Source organism: Solanum pennellii, chromosome 8 (assembly GCF_001406875.1).
Source record: "Solanum pennellii chromosome 8, SPENNV200".
Lineage (NCBI taxonomy): Eukaryota > Viridiplantae > Streptophyta > Magnoliopsida > Solanales > Solanaceae > Solanum > Solanum pennellii.
This window is the reverse complement of record NC_028644.1, coordinates 64,178,718-64,200,578: the sequence shown is the minus strand read 5'-3', so window position 1 is coordinate 64,200,578 and position 21,861 is coordinate 64,178,718. Positions and strand designations below refer to the sequence as shown.

Here is a 21,861-nt window from a genome sequence, read left to right as displayed (position 1 = left end):
ATTTAGTCTTTTGTAGAGTGAAGGACATATATGTTTACCACTGTCCTAAAAGTATGACGGAGGGTATATGCATATCATTAATGATAGTTCTGGATATATTTTTCCTTTTTTCCTAAAGAAATAAATCAAAATTAAACAATTAAAATTGATGTAAAGAAATTCAATAGATCAAAGTATCAAAACATATCCAGTGAAATTTACACTAGTATGCATATTTTATCGTTACTTCAAAAGTCCACTAAATCAAAAAAGATTATCTTGTATTTGTAAAATCAAACACGTAAACTCTCTATGATTCTTTTAGTCTTTAATTTTGGAGAGAAGTATTGAAAGCACTCATAAACTTGGCAGAAATCATTAGGTTTGTCCTCAAATTATTTATATTAAGTTAATTAAGTAAAAGTGTGTTTTCAAGACCATTAATAATTCAAGAATGAAACTAAATAATTCACATCAAATTTAGAAGTTTTCACAAAATCTCTCACTCTTAATTTTATATTTTCCCTTTTGAATTGTTGACAAAATTAAAAAGTGGTTAAAAGATTTATAAATTTGTTCTTAAAATATTTTTGTTTTTGACTTTTTTATGCCTTATAATTTTTTCTATTTCCAACAATACCCTCATTAACAAGAGCCCTAAGTTTTTTTTCCATCTTCCTTTCTTCATTCCTCCATAGCCGTATCTTTTCCTTTCTTCTTTACTCCATTTCTGCGATTTCAGTGGCAAAAGTAAGTTTTTTCTCCAACTTCAAGCTTTAAAATTTCTCTATCTGTTATTTTCATCATTTTTTCGGTTTCAGCGGCATATTAACAATTTTTGTGCTTTTTTTTTTTTAATTTTGCGTTTGTTTTTGCTTTGATTATCCAAATTGAAGATTGTCTCAGCATTGATTTCTTAATTTCTGAATGAATACTTGTATAAAAATTAGATCTTGATTTCTTGCTGTTTTATGTTTTCATGGATCTTTATGTTGTACTTTGAGCTAAAAGAAAAGGTATGTTTGAGCTGTGGTAATTTCATTCAGCTAGTAACCATAGACTAGAACATGTTACTCTCTATATTTTTGTTCCTTGGGGGTGTGAAAGGAGCAAGTTTGAGTATCTTCTTGGTGCAAGACTATAATGATAATTACACATGTGAGATTGGGTTGTGTGATCTTTTAGACTACAATTTGTATTTTGTACATAACAGATATTGTTGTAGGACTGTAACCCCGCTAAGCCCTCTTTCCTTGGTTGAATTTGGCCTCGCTGCGACCTGAATCAATCAAAAAGCTTATTGATTTGATTTATTCCATTTCATTTAGACGGGCAATAGCTTTGACTTCCAGAGGTCAGGAAGAAGGGGTTAACTGGGACCTATCACAAAATGAGCAAGTTAGCAACTTGTTAAAGCTTGGTGGCATGTTTTGTTGGAAGATGTGTTTGTGGGCTGTGATCATGTTACTATGCTAGTCTTGTTTGATGCCTGTATTCGAAATATGACTCTTACCTAGTCATGATTGTTAGCTGGGCTTGCAACCAAGTTAAACATTTGGTACAATAGTTATACATAATTACACATACGCGGACTATTTTTTTGGGCGGACTGCTATTTAAGTTAATTTCCCTGAAAATATTTAGTTGGATTTGTTTCTAATGCATATGGTACTATTGGATCAAAATAGTTACAGGAATATGGTCTCTTTGTATGTCTAGAATTCTAGGATATTACATATGAACTTTCCATTTCTTAATTAACAGTTTGATGTTCTTTCCATTTGTATATAGGAATCACACAATTATCATTTAACCATCTAACGGTGAAATAACTTTATTATAGAGATGTGATATCATTTTATGAGTTCAATAAGAAGATGGGAAGAAAGTACGATAGATTTGGGGTTTTTGTAAGAAAGGTTTTTCTGATTATTCATAATTTTCTTGTCAAAATAAATGTTAAGTTGAAGTGATTTGCATTGTTACAGGCAAGATGAAACTCATCCGGAGTGTCCTATGGGCTGCTAATGCTTTCAAATTACGATCTTCGGATCATCCTCAAGCTTTCAGGACCTTTTCAACACTCCCAAATTTTGGTGGGTGCTGTTTATTCTCTTCTTGTTAAATGTTGTGCAATTCTCTTCATCAAATTGTGTACCACTTCATACCTGGTTTCCATTTTTATTTGAAGTGTGTGAATTTAGTTTTGAGCTTGTTTTGAAGCGTATTGTCCTAAAATTTATTTCAATGGTTACAAGTGACTGTTTGCTTTTCAATTACACCAATCTCATGACATCTATTTTTTATATTCAATATTTGTTCGATGCGATGATTAAATCTTTTGCTTGATATTCAAGATGAATGATGCATCTACTTGCTGGTTTACTGAATTTCACTTGAAGAGTGAAAGCTTCTCCATCCTTAATTGCACAATTTTAGATAAACTATTCATATTTCTCTCTCTAGTACACGAAGAATTTGTTAAGTTGTTTCAGACTGAGGAGGATCAAAGATAGCATAGAGGGAGTATGCATCACAATTATAATGTAGAATAGTGGACTATCAAAATGGAAGATGTTACTTGGAGGTTTTCCTTGCTTGCGGATTTATGAATTACCTAGAATTTTATGGATATTATTTGATTCCAATTTCTAAGTAAATGGAAGATTTCAACTAAAGACTACGATTTTTGGGAATGAAGCTGGAAAATAACCTATTTTTTATGGAAAGGATGGAGGACTACTAATATTTGGTCTGTTTTCTTCTCACTTTGTGAATATGCATATTATACAGAAAAACAGAAATCTTGCAAAGAAGTGATAAAACCAAATTAAGAAGTCATCTCATATAGCATTAGGAACAGGTGAAGACATAAAAAAATCTAGTGCAGTAGCCTTACCTGCCTTGATTTCTTTTATTTATGCTGCTGCTTAAATAGGTAAGCGAGAAATAAAAATTAAGAATAATCCTGTCTTTAAGCACTGGAAAATCAAAATTCTCTTGTTGGTATCCCATATAGTGTTCTTTCAAATTTTTCCATGATGGGAACTTGTTGATATTGGCTATCTGGCATTTGTTGTATTTGTTTTCCCCACCCTGTTGGATTATTATGCTACTGTTCCATTTCTTGATAAACTAAGGTTTTTATTAAAGATGGTCTGTTGTTCCTAGTGTGGGAGAAAGAAAATGGTTCACTATACGTCGTATTGTGAGACCTTATAGTTAATTTCTCTGAGAGATTTCTAAAGAGATGGAGTAGAGATTTTGGATTTTATAAGTAGCCTCGCCGTTACTAGCTTCTTGAGTAACAGAAAGAGAAATGGGTTTGATTCTCCTTTCCTTTTTTAAATCTATCCTCCCTATATTCTAATTCAAACTCTATCTTGTTAATTCTATATAGGTTTTGATTGTTTGTTTCAATTCACTCTTTCTTACGATTTGGTTGTTATCAATGGTAGAACATGTGATCTATAATTAATTAAATGTATTTAAACCTGTTACAATGTCTATCTAAATTCAGTATCTCGGAGATCGAGGAATCTCTTCTACAATATCTTCTGAGCTTCTGAAATACACATGCCCTTGTGTCTTATTCTGGTCTTGAGATAAGTTTTTTGAACTTTTGCTCAAAGGATCATTTTGGTGCAGGTATTCAAGGGAAGACTGAAAGCAAAATATACAGTAATCAGAACTCATTTTCGGGAATGAATGGTTGCTCAACATGTAATGTTGGTAGGAGGTGTTTCTTACATTCTGGAAGCCCAAAGGAAGCTGAAATGGGAAACAATTATAGGCCGATGGACTTTGTTAGAGGACTTACGGAGGACAATGCAAGGCGTTTCCCGAGTGGCGCTCCACTTTCTAGGTATCACATTGAGCAGGATGCTGATATTGTTCATATAAAGGTTCTTCGCAACAATGCCTTTGTAACTGTGACAGATTCGAAAGGGAATAAAAAGTTTGGAGCTAGTGCAGGTAAGCTAACAGGAAAAGGAGGGAAAGTTGCAAGATACTCTGCTGAATCAACTGCAGAACATGTTGGGCGTGAAGCCAGGGACCGAGGCTTGGGGTCTGTGGTCATGAAAGTAAATGGGTTTACTTACTTTAAGAAAAAGAAGCAAGCTATTCTAAGCTTCAGAGAGGGCTACACTCATTCTCGTGGAGATAAGAACCCTGTGGTATTCATTGAGGACACAACACGAAAACCCCATAATGGATGCCGCCTCACAAAGAAGCGTCGCATCTAATTGCTAATCAGGTGGAATGTAATGAGTCACTAGTCTTATATGTGTTACAGGGAATGAAATCCTTTTGACAGTTTAATAAACAGTCCCTGCTTGATTTTGGAGGCTTTCAGCTGTGTAGAGTAGGTTGCTTCTGCATATCAATTTAGATAGCATCTTATGTACTATTGACAGTAACAGATAGCAAATATGGCCTTGTTTTGTACAATTGGTGCTAAATTTTCCATTGATGCCTCTTATCTCTGAAATAGTTTCGCGGAAACTGTCGTTTGTGTCAAAGAGCTGTAGAATCACTGATATTTCATTTTGCGAGTAATCAAATGCTATTTATTTCTCATATTTGTAGTTGAACTGAATGTGTATTCCCCATTTCAATAACTCCAAAAGTGTTCGTTTACAAATGATGGTTTGTCTAAGTCAAAGAGGTTTCTCATCAAGGATTTGTATCAAAGTTAGTAAATAGTGTTACATTTCAAATAGCAATCATCTGAAAGTCTTATGAATGAGGTCAAACTAAAGTACTTCCATGAATTTCATCCAAATGATGTATGTTGGTGGTTATATTCAAGATAACGCGATTTTTTGCTGTGAAAAGATTTGTCTAGTCTGGTCTAGTGTTTCGACTTCTGCTTGAGTTTTACAAGTAAAGCACACCCTCACAGAGCTATAACTACTTTTTATTGTTCTGTTAACTCCACTCGTGGAATTACACTTGATATGGTGGAGGTGTTAGTAGAACTTTTCTGAAAAGCTTTGAAAACTGCTGTGGAGTTGTGTTGTAGTCAAGCTTGGCACTCCAGAGTTTGATAAACAAGCTGAATTTGGTTTCAATTACGAACATATAAATTCATTTACACCTCAAAAGTTATTAATCTTACTAGCACACTGCATTACACACAAGTAACATGATCAATCCAGGAAAAAACAATTGTCATCTGTTTCTAACACAATTCCCTGAACTATCATTGATAGCTACTTTACTTCAATAAACTCAAGAGCGGGGCAAATACAACGACAAAATTAGAAACTACCATAACGTCCTTTAAGAGAAACAGATCAACCAACCTTTGATGAACCACTTCTGCTGGAGTTGCGCTGGAAACCGTAGCTAAGGCACAAGCAGAAAACCATGGCAAATACAGCTTACGAGATTAGAAGCTACCATAAGATCCTTAAAGAGAAAAGGGACAGTACAAAACCTCAAAAACCAATTCTGTTGGCGTTGCCTGTTTTTCAGTCTGCACTGAACACAGTTGTCATTGATGTTATGTAAGTGAAACAGATAAACCTTATAACGATGTAGCTCATTAGAGAATCATCGAATTAATGGACCATGTGCTGTGATATCAGGAAGATCTGAACTAGTTGAGAACTTCAACCATCTCTTCCTCTCGATAAGCTTAATGCATGGCTGCAACACCAACCCGATTGCAACAGCAGCGAGGCTTACAATCATAATTTTGATTGTAGAGAAGGCCAATACAACACCAATGAGAATGGCTGGAGGTACACACAACAAGATGGCTCCAATTATTCCACCCGGTATCTTGAACGGGCGTGGTGCATTTGGATACTTAATCCTTAACCATACAAATGCTATAAATTCCAAGATCATTCCAAAGCAATACAAGAAATTTTCTGCTGCTACTATCTCCTGAAAGCTCAACCATGAAAGTAAAAGCACACCAGAAGCCGAGAAGATAATCCCAAGTATTGGAGTTCCATGGCGCGATCTCTTTGCGAAGAACTCAGGGAGCATTCCCCTCTCAGCCATACCAAGTAACTGAAAAGAGTCACTGCTCATTTCAGCTACAAACATACCCATGTTTGATACTGCAGCAGCCCCTTGAAGCCAAAATCTGAGCCAAACTCCACCAAGTATCTTCGCAATGTCTGAGAAATATCCATCAGTCCACAATTCACGTTCGAGTGGAACAGCTCCAGTACCAATCAGCAAAGGGAAAAGATAAGACAGCACAACTAAAAGCACAGCATAAAACAAAGCCTTAGGCAGAGTCTTTTTCGGGTTACGTACTTCTCCAGCAAGAGTACTAATCGAATCCCAATAGTTCAAATTCCAGAAAAGAGTATTCAGATATAAGTTCCAATCAATACTATGTACATCTGCCACCAACCATCTCTCAGGCCTAATTTTGGGAATCGAAATAAGCCCCATAACAACAAAAGGTAGCATCGACAATATACCAAGCGATACAGCTGCCCATCCGACAATCGTTAAACCTCTATAGTTCATATAAGTGAGAACCACAGTAAGTGCTAAAACAGCTACAATTCTAGGAAGCCCACCACCTAATGCAGGAATCGCTGATTTAAGGTAATCTAAGAACATAACAGGGTAAAGTGCATTATCAATGACTCCACTCAGCCATTTCATCCAACCTTGTTGAAACCCCCAATATGGACCTAAAGCAGATGAAACCCACACAACATAACCACCATTCTCAGGGAACATAGTACCCATTTCAGCAGTAATAAGTGCCTCAGGGACACTCCATATTAATGGGAAAATCAAGAATCCAAGAAGAGCAAAAAGAGGACCAGCTGCTTGCACAGTGTCCTCAACACCAAAAGGCCCACCAGAAACCTCATAGAAAATAAGGAAAATTAATGGCAAAAGTGAAACTTTATTAGAATTATTTGCTCTAGGAGATGGAACCTCGTTAATCCCTATGTACTCAGCACCATTGTAGTCCCCCATAGGAATTGCAGCTTCTCTTTGAGCTGAAACCCTCAATTTCTGCATTTTTCAGTAAACATTTTCATCAAAAAGAAGCCATTTTTTAAACAATTAATAACATGGGGTTGTTCAAGAAAGCAATTAAATTACAAAAAGCAACAACAAAACAATCGATAATGATAAAACAACATAATGGGTCATCGAATTTTAAATCAAAAACTCAATCTTGCAACAAAACTTACAGCCCATCAACCAACTGTTCATGTATCAGATCTCAGTCAACGTGTATAATTAAATAATCAATTTTAAAAAAGATAAAAACGAGGAGGTGAAGAGAAAAATGACCATGAAGAAATGCAACTCAATTTTGAAGGTTCCACCATTTACAGCCCTCAAAACCTTATGCAAAGCTAAAGATTTTCAAACAGATATAAGAGTTTACAGTTCAGTGACGGATTACAGGGGTGGGGTGGGGTGTGGGGTGTGGGGTAAAAAATGTTCTTGCGTGGATCATCAATAGATTGACATTGCAAAGCACCTAATGGCACGATTTTCAAAGATCTAATTTTATTAAAAATTAAAATACTATTCGTTCCGTTCTTTTTTATATGTATCTATCATCTCATAATATCAATGCTTTATTATATTATTTTCTTAATAAAATAGTTCATTAGTCGTGAAAATATATACTTTAATCAAACTAAAAAAACCTAATAATATTTATTAAAGTACTTGATACATTCATTAATTACTTTCTCCATTCATGAATCTATAAAATCCAATTTTATAGATAAACTCTAAAATATTTAAAATCTAACATATATTGAAAATTTTAAAATCTAACATATATTGAAAATTGATTTAAAAAATATTAAATTAAAATAGAAAAATAAAAAGCTACTTCTTAGTAGAATCTTAAGTGCGATCTTAAAAGGTAATATATAAAAGGTGCAAATTAGATAAATAAAAGTACAAGTAGTTGATTGGCTTTAGACATTGTGGACCAAATGAAGTACTCCATCTGTTCCTATTGTTTCAATTTATTTAGTAATTTTAAAAAAAAAATTCTAAAAATTAGAATATAATTTTAAATATTTATTTAATTTTTAATAAAATAATTTATTTTATTAATAATATCAAAATAAATTGAAACAAAAATGATAATTTTTGGAGTCATTTTCGGCTGAATATATATCTGAATGGCTGAAATAGTATGAGAATATGATGATTCACGTGAATCTTCCTAAGTTGAAAAATTCAATATAATATTCTTTTTAATAAATTATATTGCTATTACATGAAAAAAACGTGTCTAAATTATATAATTGTTTCTTTTTTATGGCTTATATTAATCTATCAAAAGTCTAAACTAGAACACCATCTTCTTAAAAGAAATAATATTTGTAGGACAAAGTGTTGGCAAAATATCAAATAATCAAATAACCTGTCCTTTTCTAAAATACATTTTCAAAACACAATTTTAAATTTTAAAAATAATACTTTAATAGATTTCAAAAATTCATATATATTTTTTAGTTTCAATTTAATTCATAGCTAAACGTCACCTTTCGTTCCTTTTAAACTTCGTATCTTATCAGATAGTCACATAAATTGAAATCGAGGAAATAATACACTTACATTATGAGATATTACTTGTCAGCATAAAAATCCTGAGGGGTCGCTCGGCTGGTAAAGGCCTGAGGACAAAGTCCTTCAGGTCGCCAGTTCGAGTCCCAGCAGGGCCACAGGAGGCATTACAAATTGACTGCGTCTCCAAGACCCCGTAAAACTAATCGTGATGCATCCGCCTTGAAACAGCGGAACCCGATAAATACAACTAATCGAATTCGCAAAGCGACACTCGAAAATCAGGAGGAAAAAAGAAATTGTCAGCATAAACAAACATGGCATGTGCGGTTGCTGGCCACTAAAAGATTGGATTGGATTTGTTTTGGGAAGACTAGAATAATTGGGCCATTATAGGCCCATATAGGCTTGGATCAATTGCCCCCAACAAAGGGAACCTGGCTCGGAAATTAAATGGACGTTTGATCATGAAAAAAATTAAAATTAAAGTTTGAAGTGTATTTGATTATATTTTTATTAAAAAGAAAATTTAAAATTTAAATATAAAAAAAATAAAATATTAAAATATTTTAAAACGTTTAATAGACAATTATCTAGTGTTTTTAAGTTATTGATTACAAGATAATTATTATTTTACGATAAGATGATAATAATATTTTATCCATGTAAGAATAGGTTGGCACAATCTCCATCTAAGAAATAGATTGGCACACTATCATTATTAGCAAGTCACTTATCTCTTAATCAAATTTTCTTAATTTAGTGTTATTTTTCACTAGTATTATAATTGAAAGCAATGAAAAATTAAAGTAATCAAATTTTCATACAAAAAACTCGAAAGTTTTTAAACATTTTAGTGAAAAATTATTTTCATTACTTTTAATTTTCAAGAAACTCACCCTTGTCTTCTGCACTCAATCAACTCAGGCATTTTCCCTGCCCCACCCCACCGATTCCAGCCCTAACCACTCCTTCGCCCCTACTAGGTCGTCCATCCTCTTTATCCACACACACCTCAATCTTAGCCCCTTTTTTACTCTATCGTCTTTTTTAAAAAATACTTTTAAAAGAATATAGTTACATTGTAAAAAATTAATTTATAAGAACATAATTTTTTTCTTATTTTACTTCTAAAAAATAGTTCTAACTAACAATCGTGGAATTAGTCCTTTTTTTTTGCATTTCTTGAATATACAAAGGATTCAAATATGTGAACACGAAATAGATTAGCTATTCTGTGGCACTAAAATTTAATTGTTGGATTTAAAGAAACATAATGAAAAAAAGACGATTGTTATGATTTTTAGATCTGAAAAATTAAAAATTACTTCGATTTTAATAAGATTAATGACGATGATGTATCGACGACGTCATGGATTGATGGTTTGTGGTGGATGAGACAATCACAAAGAAAGAGGGAAGAAGATACAGTGTTTTAAAAATAATTTTGGCTCGAAAACAAAGCCCTCCACGAGCTGACTTTGAGTGTGTTACACTCACCATGTCATGTAGCGAAAAGTATCAAAATGACACAATGAGATCCTACATTAGGGGTTCAAAATAAATATCGCTCAACTATGGTGTCCAAGTGAAACTTCGTGATAACTTTAGGAGGTCATCGGAGGGTGATGTCAGTGAGGAGTATTTTTAGCCAAATAAATCATGAATGAGGGATATTTTTTAAACCTTACGTAATAGTTTAAAGGTATTTTTGATCTTTTTTCATATTTTTAATAATGTATTATATATAAAATAAAACAAATACCTAATGAATAGTCGAGATCATATTATAATTCAATAAACCTAATGTTATTATGATAAATTATAAGTATTTTGTTGTAGAAAGTACACGCTAAAAGTTTAGTTTTTGATGATCATTATTAACAAAGCAAGCCAAGTCAACCATGCGGCAATTATATTTTATGTCTCCATTTGCTTTTCAACTTAAAAATAAAATAAAATTATGTCTTTAGATTTTTTTTCTAAATACACTGCACTCATTGTAGGCGTGCAGTGTTTTTTTCTTCATTATTCAACATACAAACCCCACAATAATCTCCCTTCCCACTCAATTTGTAGAATGACGATATTTTTTCGTTTCAGTTTATATGATATAATTTATATTTAAATATATAATTTTTATTATTTTTAAGAGGTAATTAGATATTTAGAAATAACAAAAAAAAGTTATTAAGATTTAATAATTTAAAAAGTATAAAAATTAATTGCGGTTAAAGTGAATTGTCTATTAAATTAAACATCAACATAAAACTTGTATTTATAGTACAAGGAAAAAGTGCTTATTGTCCAAACGAGTTAATTAATTTTAGGGCCAAAGTTTTGAAAAGTCAAAAATATTTACTAGATAACTAAATGCACTTTTTTGAAAGTTTGTTCAAGTACAAATCACTATTTAAATATTAATAAAAAATTCTTAAAAATTGTGTTTTTCTTTCTTTCTAAATACATTTTTTAAACTTTGTTCAAGTACAAATTACTGTGTTAATAATAATAAATAATATTTTTAAAATTGATTAGCAAAACATAAACTATTTTTTTAAAAAAAATATTTTTCGAAAAGCACTTGCGATAAAAAAAAAAAATTGAAGCTTTAGCAAACAAGTAATATACTTAAAAAAAAATTATGAGAATTAAAGCCGACATACTTCACTGTTTTATTGCTTTAAATGTCTATTTCATAAAAATTTAAACAAAAAAAAAATATGTAATATTTTTGAAGGAGTTAGGATAACTACTAGTTAACTACATTAAATAACTTAATTTGTTTAAAATGAAAAGTTAATTTAAACAAATTCTAATTAATAAACGAAAAAATTCACACACATTTTATTTTCCATGATAAGTAAATAATATATAATTTTTTCCATTTGTTTATTTCACCAACACCAAGTAGTTTAAGAGAAATCCATAGTTTTTTCCTAAAAAAAAAACGTCATCGTCATTACTACTTGATTACTTATTTAATTAGGATGATTACCGGCCATAATTAATTAATTAATTAACAAACACAGCTTAGCTATCTAGAACTAATCAGAAAAAAAAAAATCACCATTTTTACACTTTTACTTAAACCGCCCATGTTCATAATCTAATTAAACAAATGAATAAACTTAATAATTAAGGAAGTTAAATATTCTTAATTAATTACCTGATTGTTGTTATCACCATTTTGTTGAGAAGTTTTCTTGTCTGCTACTGAAATTGAAGAATTTTGAAGAGTTTCTGATGTTGTTGTTGTTGTTGGCACCATTTATTTTATAGATTAAATAGAGATTTAAATCAAACAAATTGATTTTGTGATATATAGTTTCTCTATGATTTTACTTCATCAAGAAAAGATTTTGATGAATAGAGTTTAGTTTGTGGCTTAAGTATATATGAATGATAAAGTGAGAGAGAGATAATAAGTAAGAAAACAAGTGTACATGGTCAAAGGGAGACATTGCTATTCTTATAATTGTTAATTTCTCTCCCCGTTTTATAAAAAATAATCTGCTTTGATTTGGTACGGAATTTAAAAATATGAAGAACCTTTTGAATTTTGTGGTTCTAAATTAAAGTTAGGTCAAACATATAAAATTATCATTTGATTTTGTGGCCTTAAACATGTTGTATGGAAAGCTAAAATTAAAATATTACAAAAAAAGAAAGATATCATTATTTTTGAGACAGACTAAAAAAAAAGTAGATTAATTTTTTTTAAATAGAAAGAGTACATAAGATTTAAAAAAAAATTAAATTATGTACGTCGTCGGTGTATAATAGTAATTTTTCTATTTTAATTTGTTTGATTTGTCTACTTCTTTGGGTAGTTTAAAAAGGGATAATTCTTCTTTTTAGTAATTTTTCAAATTTATTATTTGCTTTAAAATCACAACTAAATTAAAAGATATTTTAATAGTTTTGCTCTATATTTATTTTTTACACGTATTCAAGTCAAAATAAGTATGATGGAGAGAGAACATATCATTCAATGTGTTTGGATAGTTGTTACATATAATGTATTATATGGTGTCTTTTTGTGTAACAAAAATTTATTCATTTTGTATTCTAATGATCCTATTTTGACTTTTGATTTCTAAGGAAAATAGTTAAAAATATCTTCAAAATATGTTAAAAGGAATATAAATATCTTTTGTAATAGTTTAATTTAAAATATATCTGTTGTCAATATTTTGATTCAAAAATATTTTGCAGTCAATATTTTAGTCCAAAAAATTCTCTATAGTTACTAAAATTGGTCCAAAATACCCTTGTTCGAATAACTATATATTTTTTTCTTTATAACTACATTTTCTTCTTAATTAAATTATTAAAGAACTATGATCTTGTTTTCTTCCTTTTAAAATCACTTTAACAAAAAGTAAATGTAGGAAATATTTTTTTCCTCCTTAATCTCATCTTATCAATAAAAATAACTTCATGTAGCATCTTGACAAATAATATATGAGTATAATATCATAATATATCCATCATTAATTTATATTTATATAACGATAGCAAATAATTATAATAAAATAAGAAATATTTTCATTTTTTAATTGAAGATAAACATTTGCTAATTTAAAAAAATATTACTAGAACAAAAAATGTGTTAAAAGAAAATAAATAATATATTTATTTGAAAAAAGATCATTTTTACCCAAAATATTAATAAGGGCATTTTTGGATCATAATATGATAAGAAAGACAATTTTGGACCAAACTACAAACGAATGACATTTTTATTCGTTTGACATAGTTCAAAAACATTTTTAACCCTATTCCCTTTATTTTATATAATAGTTCTATCATGTAATTTTTAGTCTTCTTTTTTTATAAGTTAATTTTTTAAATTATTGATATATAATATTGTAATAAACAACAAAAAATATACAATCCGTCCAAATGTGTATTTATCAAAACAATGAAACATATGAATTTTTAAACATGTGACAACCATCCAAACAAGAACTATCCAATTAAGTTAGTTAAAATTTATTTATTATGATAACTTGGAAAACAGAAAAGTAACTTATTATATTTGATTGATTTGATTTAATAATATAAAATCTTTATACAGTTAATATAGATATAACTTAAAATTTATAAGATAATTATTGATGTAGGGTACTCAAAATCCAATAATTTATGTGATATATCTTTTATATTTTATTTTATTATAAGATATTATAATATAATAATGTATATGTGAACTGAAATTGAGCCAATCCCATCATGTAAGCAAGCTGAATGTTTGTCTATTTGTGCCCCCAAATGTGGGTATAAGGTGGGCATGATTTGAGACTATATATAATTATAATTATATTTCCATGCAATGATAATTTGAATATAATATATAGAATTAGATAGATTAATTAAAAGGGAAGAATCGAATGACAAACATCAAATCACCAAACTACAATTAACTACTCAAATCATGTTTTGGTTCATCATGTTAGATTTTAATTCATCATAGCCCTTTTGGAATTGTAATATATATATATATATATATATATATATATATNCTTTTCCTAACGGAAAATGAAAATAATAATACTTTTAATTTAATTTTTTATTATTTTTTCTAAAAAATATAATCCCATAAGAGTAGAATTAATCCTCGTCAAACATATTTTTTTTTCTTTTTTTTTATTTTAATGAATAATTTAGAATTATTATTTTTGATGATCAAATTTATTAAAATTTCACTAATATTCTTGTAAAACTTATTGTAGATGACCATTTTTTTTCTTCGAATACAAAAATTAAATTACAATATAGACATAAAAAATAGTTTTAAATATTTTTTCTTTACACTAAGGAATGAAAGAAAAAAAAATAAGAATAAGAAACTCAAATAATTATAATAAAATAAATCAAAAAAATAATTTATGTATGAAAAAAATTGAAATATATCTTGAACTTTGATAAAAGAATCATATATACCCCTAAATAATTTTTTTTTTTAAAATAAAAGTAAAAAATATAAATCTAAAACTAATTTTTTTACTTCCGTTAAATGAAGGGTATATGTGAGCTCATTTTGTAATGGCAGGGGTATATGTGAACTATTTGTATAACGGTAAGGGTATATATGAGCCACTTTCATAACGAAGGGTATATCAGCTCCAAATGACAAAGTTGAGGGGTAAATCAGACCCTTTTCCCTTTTTTAAAAAAATAAAATTATGTTTAACATGAAAAACAATTTGAAAAAAAAAACTCTTTAAACTTCAAATAAGCACTTATTTATAATAATCCCCGAATATTATTTTGAATTCTTTGAAACCAAATCTAAAAATGAGGACCTAAAGCTATATAAAAAGGAGTAAGGGTTTTGTTGAAGCAGTTTGTTCGATCAAGTTTTTAGAGAAAAAAATAGGTGTTTTGAATAATAATAGATATTTTTTTTAAAAAATAATCTCTTTTTAAAAGTATTTTTGAAATATTAGTCAAACATAAAGTATTACTTTATTATTAGCACAAATATTGTACCATACCAATTCATTTCGATTAGATAGTATTCGAGAAGGGATGCAATTTATTAAATCGGTACACGAAATGAAACGATATCATACTTTGGTATTGATATATGATATCAGTTCATCCTGATTCGTTCCAATCCGATTTGGTATCGTTCCTATCCCGATAAATCATTTTAATTAAAATAAAAAATAATATTTTTGTCATTGTTTACTTTTATAAGCATTTAATTTTTGTATATTTAATTTTTTGAAATTACGAACTTAACTTATTTAACTTACAAGTTATAAATATAACTTAATATATAACTTATCAAACTTATTTAACTTACAAGTTAAATAACTTAATATATAACTTATAAACTTCCTTTAAATTAAATTTAAGTAAAATTATTATAAATTTTAAAACTTAATTCTATAAACTAATAAACTTAGGAAAAAAATATTCGTATTTTAATAATTCAAAATAACTCTAAAAAAATTATTTTTTGAAATAGCTATATGTGCTATTCTGTTTATTCCATTCCTTTCTAATACATTTCAGTCCGTCCCGATTCTATTATATAGTGGGATGGGACGAAATTCAGCCTCCATTTCGATAATTTTGATCAAATTCATCTCGATATCGATTACAATCAGGTCAAATCGTCCAGTTTCACTCCGATCGTCCCATTCCATTCTTATGCTCAGCCTTAGTCCAACCTACTTAGGTTTGAATGAATTAATGACTTGCTTATGTTATCTACTTAACTTTTTAACCATCTTGATTCATCTCATTTTAAAACTAGGTTGATATACCATTAAAATTAATCCACGAGAATTTTGTGTCAAAATATGTTTAAGAAGATATTTGCTATGTTATACATAGATATGATATAAGAAGAAAAAAAAGTTAGGGTAAATTAAAATTTCGCTTTAGTTGACTTCCTGTAATGGTCAGTCGACTCACCTGCACGTTAGTAGATTAGATAAAAGGTAATAACAACTTGTGATAACTAAATAACACAGAGTGTTATTATACTGGTTCGGGTCATCGATGTGGTGTCTTTTTCAGTCCCTTGGGTTACAATGGTTTTCTTAAGAGCTTTTTGAGAACTGGGTGTTACAAAATGTTACAATTAAGAGCCCGTACGTCCGATTTGCAAATCAGATCTACTTTTTCGACACAACTTCTACCTGTATAACTTACACTCAGATCTTTCTTTCTCTTTTCTTTTCAATTGTTCACTCAAGTGTGTACAAAGTTTCATGAAAGATAAAAGAATATTACAATATTAGTTCAAGTGAAGTGCGTGCTTCACAACTATGGCTAATAGTGGTTTAAATAGCTTTGGAGGACTTTGTTCTTTACGGAAACCCAAGGAGCTTGAATCAAGGATGTTTGATTAAATCCTTGATTTTATTCTAATTGATTTGCTGGGTCATGACCATATAAGATATGTGCATGAACAAATCGATTTGTTCATTTGTATGATGATCTTCTTGTTGTATTGAATCTTTGGCTGATCTCGTTAACTTGAGTGCATCCCTTGATTTTGATTTCTTCCTTGTAGTCTTGAATGTTAACTGATCTAGTTGTCTTGAAAGCATCCGCTGATTGATGCACATTATCTCTTTCCTTCTGTAGGTGATTTGTTTTATGATCTTGAATATCTTGTGCAATCTTGAATATATTTGATTGACTTATGGAAGTGTTGACTGATCATGATCTGCTTGATTGATTCTGGAATCTAATTGATTCTAGATATCAAGACATATCTTTATTACGATAGTAAATGCAATAATTTCTTTCCTTTTATGTCTCGTACATCATATGGTTTCCCTCTTGATGTAGTGTGTGATCTCTTTTGCTTTTTGATATCTTTGCCTTGATTTGTTGAACATATTTTCTCTTTCTTTAGGTGTTATGTTCTTGGTTCATCTTTTTCTTTTTTTGCTTGCAACAAGTCACAAGTCGGTTAAGTGTTTTTTCATTATTAAAATTATCCGATACTATGAGGCTAACACTAACTTCTAGATATGAATCAAATAATAAGTTCATTTATCTTATTTTATTTCATCCACTTAAATTTAATTTTATCTCCCATTTAACACTTGTAAACCCCCTAGTAAATGATGCAATTAGGGTTGTTCATAGCAATGGTTAAAAAATCAAATCGAACCGCAATTCAAATCTAATCGATTAAAGAAATTGATATTTGGTTTGATTAGGTTTGATTTTAATGTTTGAAATCTGATACTATTTGATTTGATCTTAATTTCACTAAAGAAGAGCCGCAAATAATCAAACCGAATCAAGAGATTACATATATAAATTTATAATCATATATATATTATTCATAAATAAAATATAAATATAAAGATAGTCACACTTTCTCTTAATTGAGACATTTTGTTCGTGTATAATATTTCTAGTGTTGCTTAATTGTTTAATTGAACTCACAATAGTTTCCTATTGATTGTTCATATACTAGGTGTATTTGTCTATCGACAAACGTATATCCTCAAAAAATTTAAGTATTACTTTCAAATCGAAAAAACCAGATTATTGAACCAAACCTACAATAACCAACCCGACTAGATTAATTTGATTTGATTTTAAAATTTTAACGACCGACTAAATTAATTTGATTTTGATTTTCATCAATAACCAATCCAAACTAAACCACGAATACCCCGTCAAACATTTAACTATAGAAAAGTTAGCATGGTAATTTGGGTAAAACTTACCCGAACGGGTGTTTATACCAAGTCAATACATGTATGCCATGTGTTTAAATTTATAATTTATTTTAGGCTTAAGTCATCCAAGCCCTCTAAAGTTGTCCGCATATTTCAGTTAGACATCCAATTCAACCATATACCTATTAACACCTAAATTGTAAGAAATTTGTACTATTAAACATTTTTTGCTAACATGGCAATATGTGTGTAATACACACATGAGAAGAGGCATAGAAAAAGATTTATCTTTTTTTATAAAAATTAAATTATCATCTCTTCTTCTTCTTTGACTCAACCACCATTGCCATCACCTTTCCGGCAATCGTCGGTGTCGCCACCATTAAAGTTCATTCCGTTGCAGTCAATCTTCTTCTTCGCACCACCTTAATTCTTACCGAGTCTCTCGTCACTTTACCCATTCTTCTCCTTTCCGTTCTTTCTCGATCGTCTTCTTCCCCCCTTTTCTTTTTCAGGCCATCGTCTCCGTTTCGTTTTTACCAATCATCGCCCCCACCATCCACCATCAACACCACCTCATTTTTCTCTAAATTTATGTCGTCAATGTCTTTCTTTCTCCATAAAATTTCAAACAATCAATCACAAATTTAAGATTGCCATCTTAGTTTGTTCGTCGGAAAACTTTGCCACCATAAATCTCTTTCTTTCTACCCAATTACGCGTAAGAACAAACATAAATCCTATAGAAAACAAGTGATTTAAGTTTTTTTTGAAAAAAAAAGAAGAGGAAGAAGATGAAGTTGGGGGCTTGGGGCGTAGGCAACAGTCGAAGGCGGCAACATGAAGGCTTAGATTTTAGTTAATCTTTTTAATTATAATTATATTGAGCTCAAAGCCACATGACCAGGGGCGGATCTATATGTAAGTGTGGGGGTGCCACGGCACCCAGCGATCTCGATTAGAATTTCGTATATGTATCTGTATATACGCTTAAAATTCGTTATAAATATGTTCTGCCACCCTGTGAACAAAGTGGTGATCGGAGGCGTTGGCAGAAGAAACAAATTTCCACACACGCAATGCGAGTTCAATTCTTATTGCCAACATTAATTTTTTTTGGATGACTCTTGTATGAACAGGCTTCTCAACTTTTCTTCTGTAATTAGCTCTTAATTTTTTTAATTTTCTCTTTCCCTAATTATTGATCTCATGATATGAGTATTCTGTGTATATCCTTTATTAATTAATGACTATAGTACTATGAAAGTCACATAAATATTTCTATGAATATATTTAAATTGTTGTTTTTTAAAAAAAACATAAGTTTTACAAAAAATGATGAATATTATTATGCTAGAGGTTATTTAATTTTAAGGTTCTTCTGATCAGCACATTCTTGATAAGTAAGAAGGTTAGGTTGAAACAAATTTTGATTCTTTCTCTAGTATACACACACATATATATATATGCAATAATACATAAATTCAATAAAATATGAATATATTAAATTTAACACTATTAGATGCTTTATACAAATTTGACTTTTTAATGTGGAAAATCTACTTTTTCGGAAAGTTTTACAGAATAAGGCCTCTAAATAAAAAATAAATAAATTGAATTGTTTAGTTATCTCTAATCTTAGAATAACGATAAGTATATATTACTAACATCCACGTTTAATCAATTAGTTTTATGAAAATCGAAAAAGACATATAATTTGATTTGTAACTCAAAATTAAACGAACCGACCCATTTAACTTGCTTGGGCGATGTGACACCCACAATCTTCAAATCCTAGATCCGTCTCTACACATGACGTTATTTAATTAGTTAAATTGTCATGTCATGGCAAGTGCATCACACTCTCTTTACATTTTTAACTAATTATCAAAATGTGTCTAATAGGAACAATTTTGTAAAGCTAAAAATGTTCAATAGGTAAAATGTTGATTTGAAGTGTCTAAGTGAAATATGCAAACAATTTTAAGGATCTCTGAATGACTTAGCTTTTATTTTACTTCACTAAATCACATTATAATAAAAATTGCATTGACTTGCCGATGCGAATAAATTTTTTCCTCATAATTTCTTCCACCCCTTTCGTTATTTTCTTCTTCTCTGGGATTTGTTCACCAACCAAAGTTAGATTTTTTTTTTAATTACCTTTTTGAATCTCCCGTGACACTTACAAATTATTCTGTGTTACTTTATTAAAATTGTCAATGATGATATAAATATTTTTTATTTACTAAAAGATTTAACACTTTCTTGTTTAACAAATGTCATCGATGACCTTATCCTATTTACCCACTAAAGAAACATAAATTTCATAATCCATTTTTTATATATACACCTAAATAAACATGTCACACGATCACCTTCCCTTACCTCATCAAAGATCTCTCAAATTTCACCACTTTGGCTCTATTTCTTTGTACACTTGTTAAATGTTTAGAATTTGGATATATGGGTGTGTGTGTGTGGGGGGGGGGGGTTAAGTTTAGTAATATTCAAAATAATTTGGTAATTGGTTTATCACTCAGTCCTCTCATATTTTTAAATATAAGCGAGAGTTTGATATTATTAACATATATCAAATCTATACATCACGTGTTGCGCTCTACCACAAAATTCGAGGCATATGAGTTTCTCTTGTGTCTCATTAACAATTTATCATATCAATATATAGATCAAACAATACAATGCAATTAACTTATGAGGGGAAAAACTAAGGGCTTTTAAATATATTTTAATTTAGGTCACCGAATTCGTTAAGTCGCTCTATTTTTTAAAATTATGCTTTTAATGGAAGTAAGGAGAAGCGTAACGATTCTTTAAAGGGCAACTTTCACATATAGCAAATAAAAAAGCATATTTGTAGGCTATAACAAAGTTTGTATAATTGCGCTCCATTGCAAACATAGAAACTGTATAATTCGCTATACAGATACAGTTGGAGCAAATTGTATAAAACGAAGTGTATAAAACAAGAAAGAGAAAAAAGACACTTGGGCAGAGAACTGTATAAAAACGAAGTGTATAAAACGAATTGTATTATTATAAGTGTATAGAGCGATTATATACATTTTGAATTTGTATAAAATGAGAAAGAGAGAAAGACAAAAGAGACTTGACAAGGAATATACAATTGAATCGAATTGTACGAAACGAGAAAAAGAGAAATTAGATACAATTTGAAAATTGTACAAAACAAGAAAGAGAGAAAGGCAAAAGAAATTGGGCAGGGGAGTATTTTTATTGTATAATTATAAGTGTATAGAACGAAAATATATGTACTTGCATGTGTATATACAATTTTCTCACGCTTTATACAAACAGAAACGCAATTTATAGATTTCGCTTCTGTTTGTATAAGTGAAAAAGGCGAGGGTGGCGAGCGAGATTTGGGAGAGTGGCGAGCGAGATTTGGAAGAGGGGAGAGAGGGAAACAAAAATATATGTATTTATATAATTTTCTCTGCTTTATATAATTAGAAATAATTTTTATACACTTGTGTTTGTATAAAAAGTGAGGAAGCGAGCGAGAGATTGGAGGAGAGTGGCGAGCGAGATATTTGGGAGAGAGACGCTTGACAATTTTTTATAAACGTTTGCTATGGAGCACAATTAAATCAAACCCTAACTACTCCATTTATTTTAGGTTATTAGTTTGCTATTATATAATTTTCCCTTCTTTAAAACCTATATATTAGAGGAATATATATAATGACAAGTTAAACTGATGTATAATTACGTACAAAGAAGATTAATTTATAGAAAAAGGTAATGTTAAATTTTGTAAAACCATCTTTTTTTAATATCTAATAAAGATCATCCAATAATTAAGAGGTCAGAGTTCGTTAAAGTTTTATAATTTAGTAACCTCTTAATACTGCTAACTAGTTGGACATTTCCTAAATTTTAGTTAGCCTTTTTAAAATAGCTTTAAGTTATTTTTATTATTTTTCGCTCGGTGTCTATAGTGTTCATATTGCCATGGCCTTTAATTAATTAAAATTTACACATCATATAAATATGTTCTTTATTTTTTACAGAAAAAAGTGTATCGTAATAAAAAAAAATCGTACTAAAGATATTCTTACTACACTCCACAATAACTGTTGTTTTTATAAAAGCAAGTTATTGTGTTTGGTTCTATCGTTTATTCAAAGAAAATGTAGAAATA

General features: G+C 29.8%; 2 protein-coding genes across 5 annotated transcripts; one reads left to right on the top strand and one right to left on the bottom strand.

Moving 5' to 3' along the window:
- The first annotated feature begins 572 nt into the window (after positions 1-572).
- LOC107028531 (probable ribosomal protein S11, mitochondrial) lies at positions 573-4,560 on the top strand. 2 transcript variants are annotated; one of them, XM_015229628.2, is made up of 3 exons: positions 573-729; positions 1,968-2,075; positions 3,628-4,560. In XM_015229628.2, the coding sequence occupies exons 2-3, from the start codon at positions 1,973-1,975 to the stop codon at positions 4,224-4,226; spliced, it is 702 nt and encodes a 233-aa protein (XP_015085114.1). In that variant the 5' UTR covers positions 573-729; positions 1,968-1,972; the 3' UTR covers positions 4,227-4,560. The 2 variants fall into 2 exon arrangements, with proteins under 2 accessions (XP_015085114.1, XP_027774705.1); XM_027918904.1 differs by lacking the exon at positions 573-729 and adding an exon at positions 1,825-1,867.
- Positions 4,561-5,025: 465 nt separating this feature from the next.
- Positions 5,026-11,955, bottom strand: LOC107028530 (probable polyamine transporter At1g31830). 3 transcript variants are annotated; one of them, XM_015229625.2, is made up of 2 exons: positions 11,678-11,955; positions 5,026-6,981 (listed from the first exon to the last, which is right to left on the bottom strand). In XM_015229625.2, exons 1-2 carry the CDS (start codon positions 11,777-11,779, stop codon positions 5,539-5,541), a joined length of 1,545 nt encoding a protein of 514 aa, XP_015085111.1. In that variant the 5' UTR covers positions 11,780-11,955; the 3' UTR covers positions 5,026-5,538. The 3 variants fall into 3 exon arrangements, with proteins under 3 accessions (XP_015085111.1, XP_015085113.1, XP_015085112.1); XM_015229627.2 differs by lacking the exon at positions 11,678-11,955 and adding an exon at positions 7,164-7,467; XM_015229626.2 differs by lacking the exon at positions 11,678-11,955 and adding an exon at positions 7,267-7,467.
- Between the last annotated feature and the right edge of the window lie 9,906 nt (positions 11,956-21,861).

Coding starts and splice junctions, on each gene's coding strand:
- LOC107028531 (XM_027918904.1), top strand. CDS start 1,840: ATGAGTTCAATAAGAAGATGGGAAGAAA. Junction 1,868..1,967: donor AATAAGAAGATGGGAAGAAA/GTACGATAGATT, acceptor GCATTGTTACAG/GCAAGATGAAACTCATCCGG. Junction 2,076..3,627: donor TTCAACACTCCCAAATTTTG/GTGGGTGCTGTT, acceptor ATTTTGGTGCAG/GTATTCAAGGGAAGACTGAA.
- LOC107028530 (XM_015229625.2), bottom strand. CDS start 11,779: ATGGTGCCAACAACAACAACAACATCAGAAACTCTTCAAAATTCTTCA. Junction 6,982..11,677: donor ATGGTGATAACAACAATCAG/GTAATTAATTAA, acceptor TGAAAAATGCAG/AAATTGAGGGTTTCAGCTCA.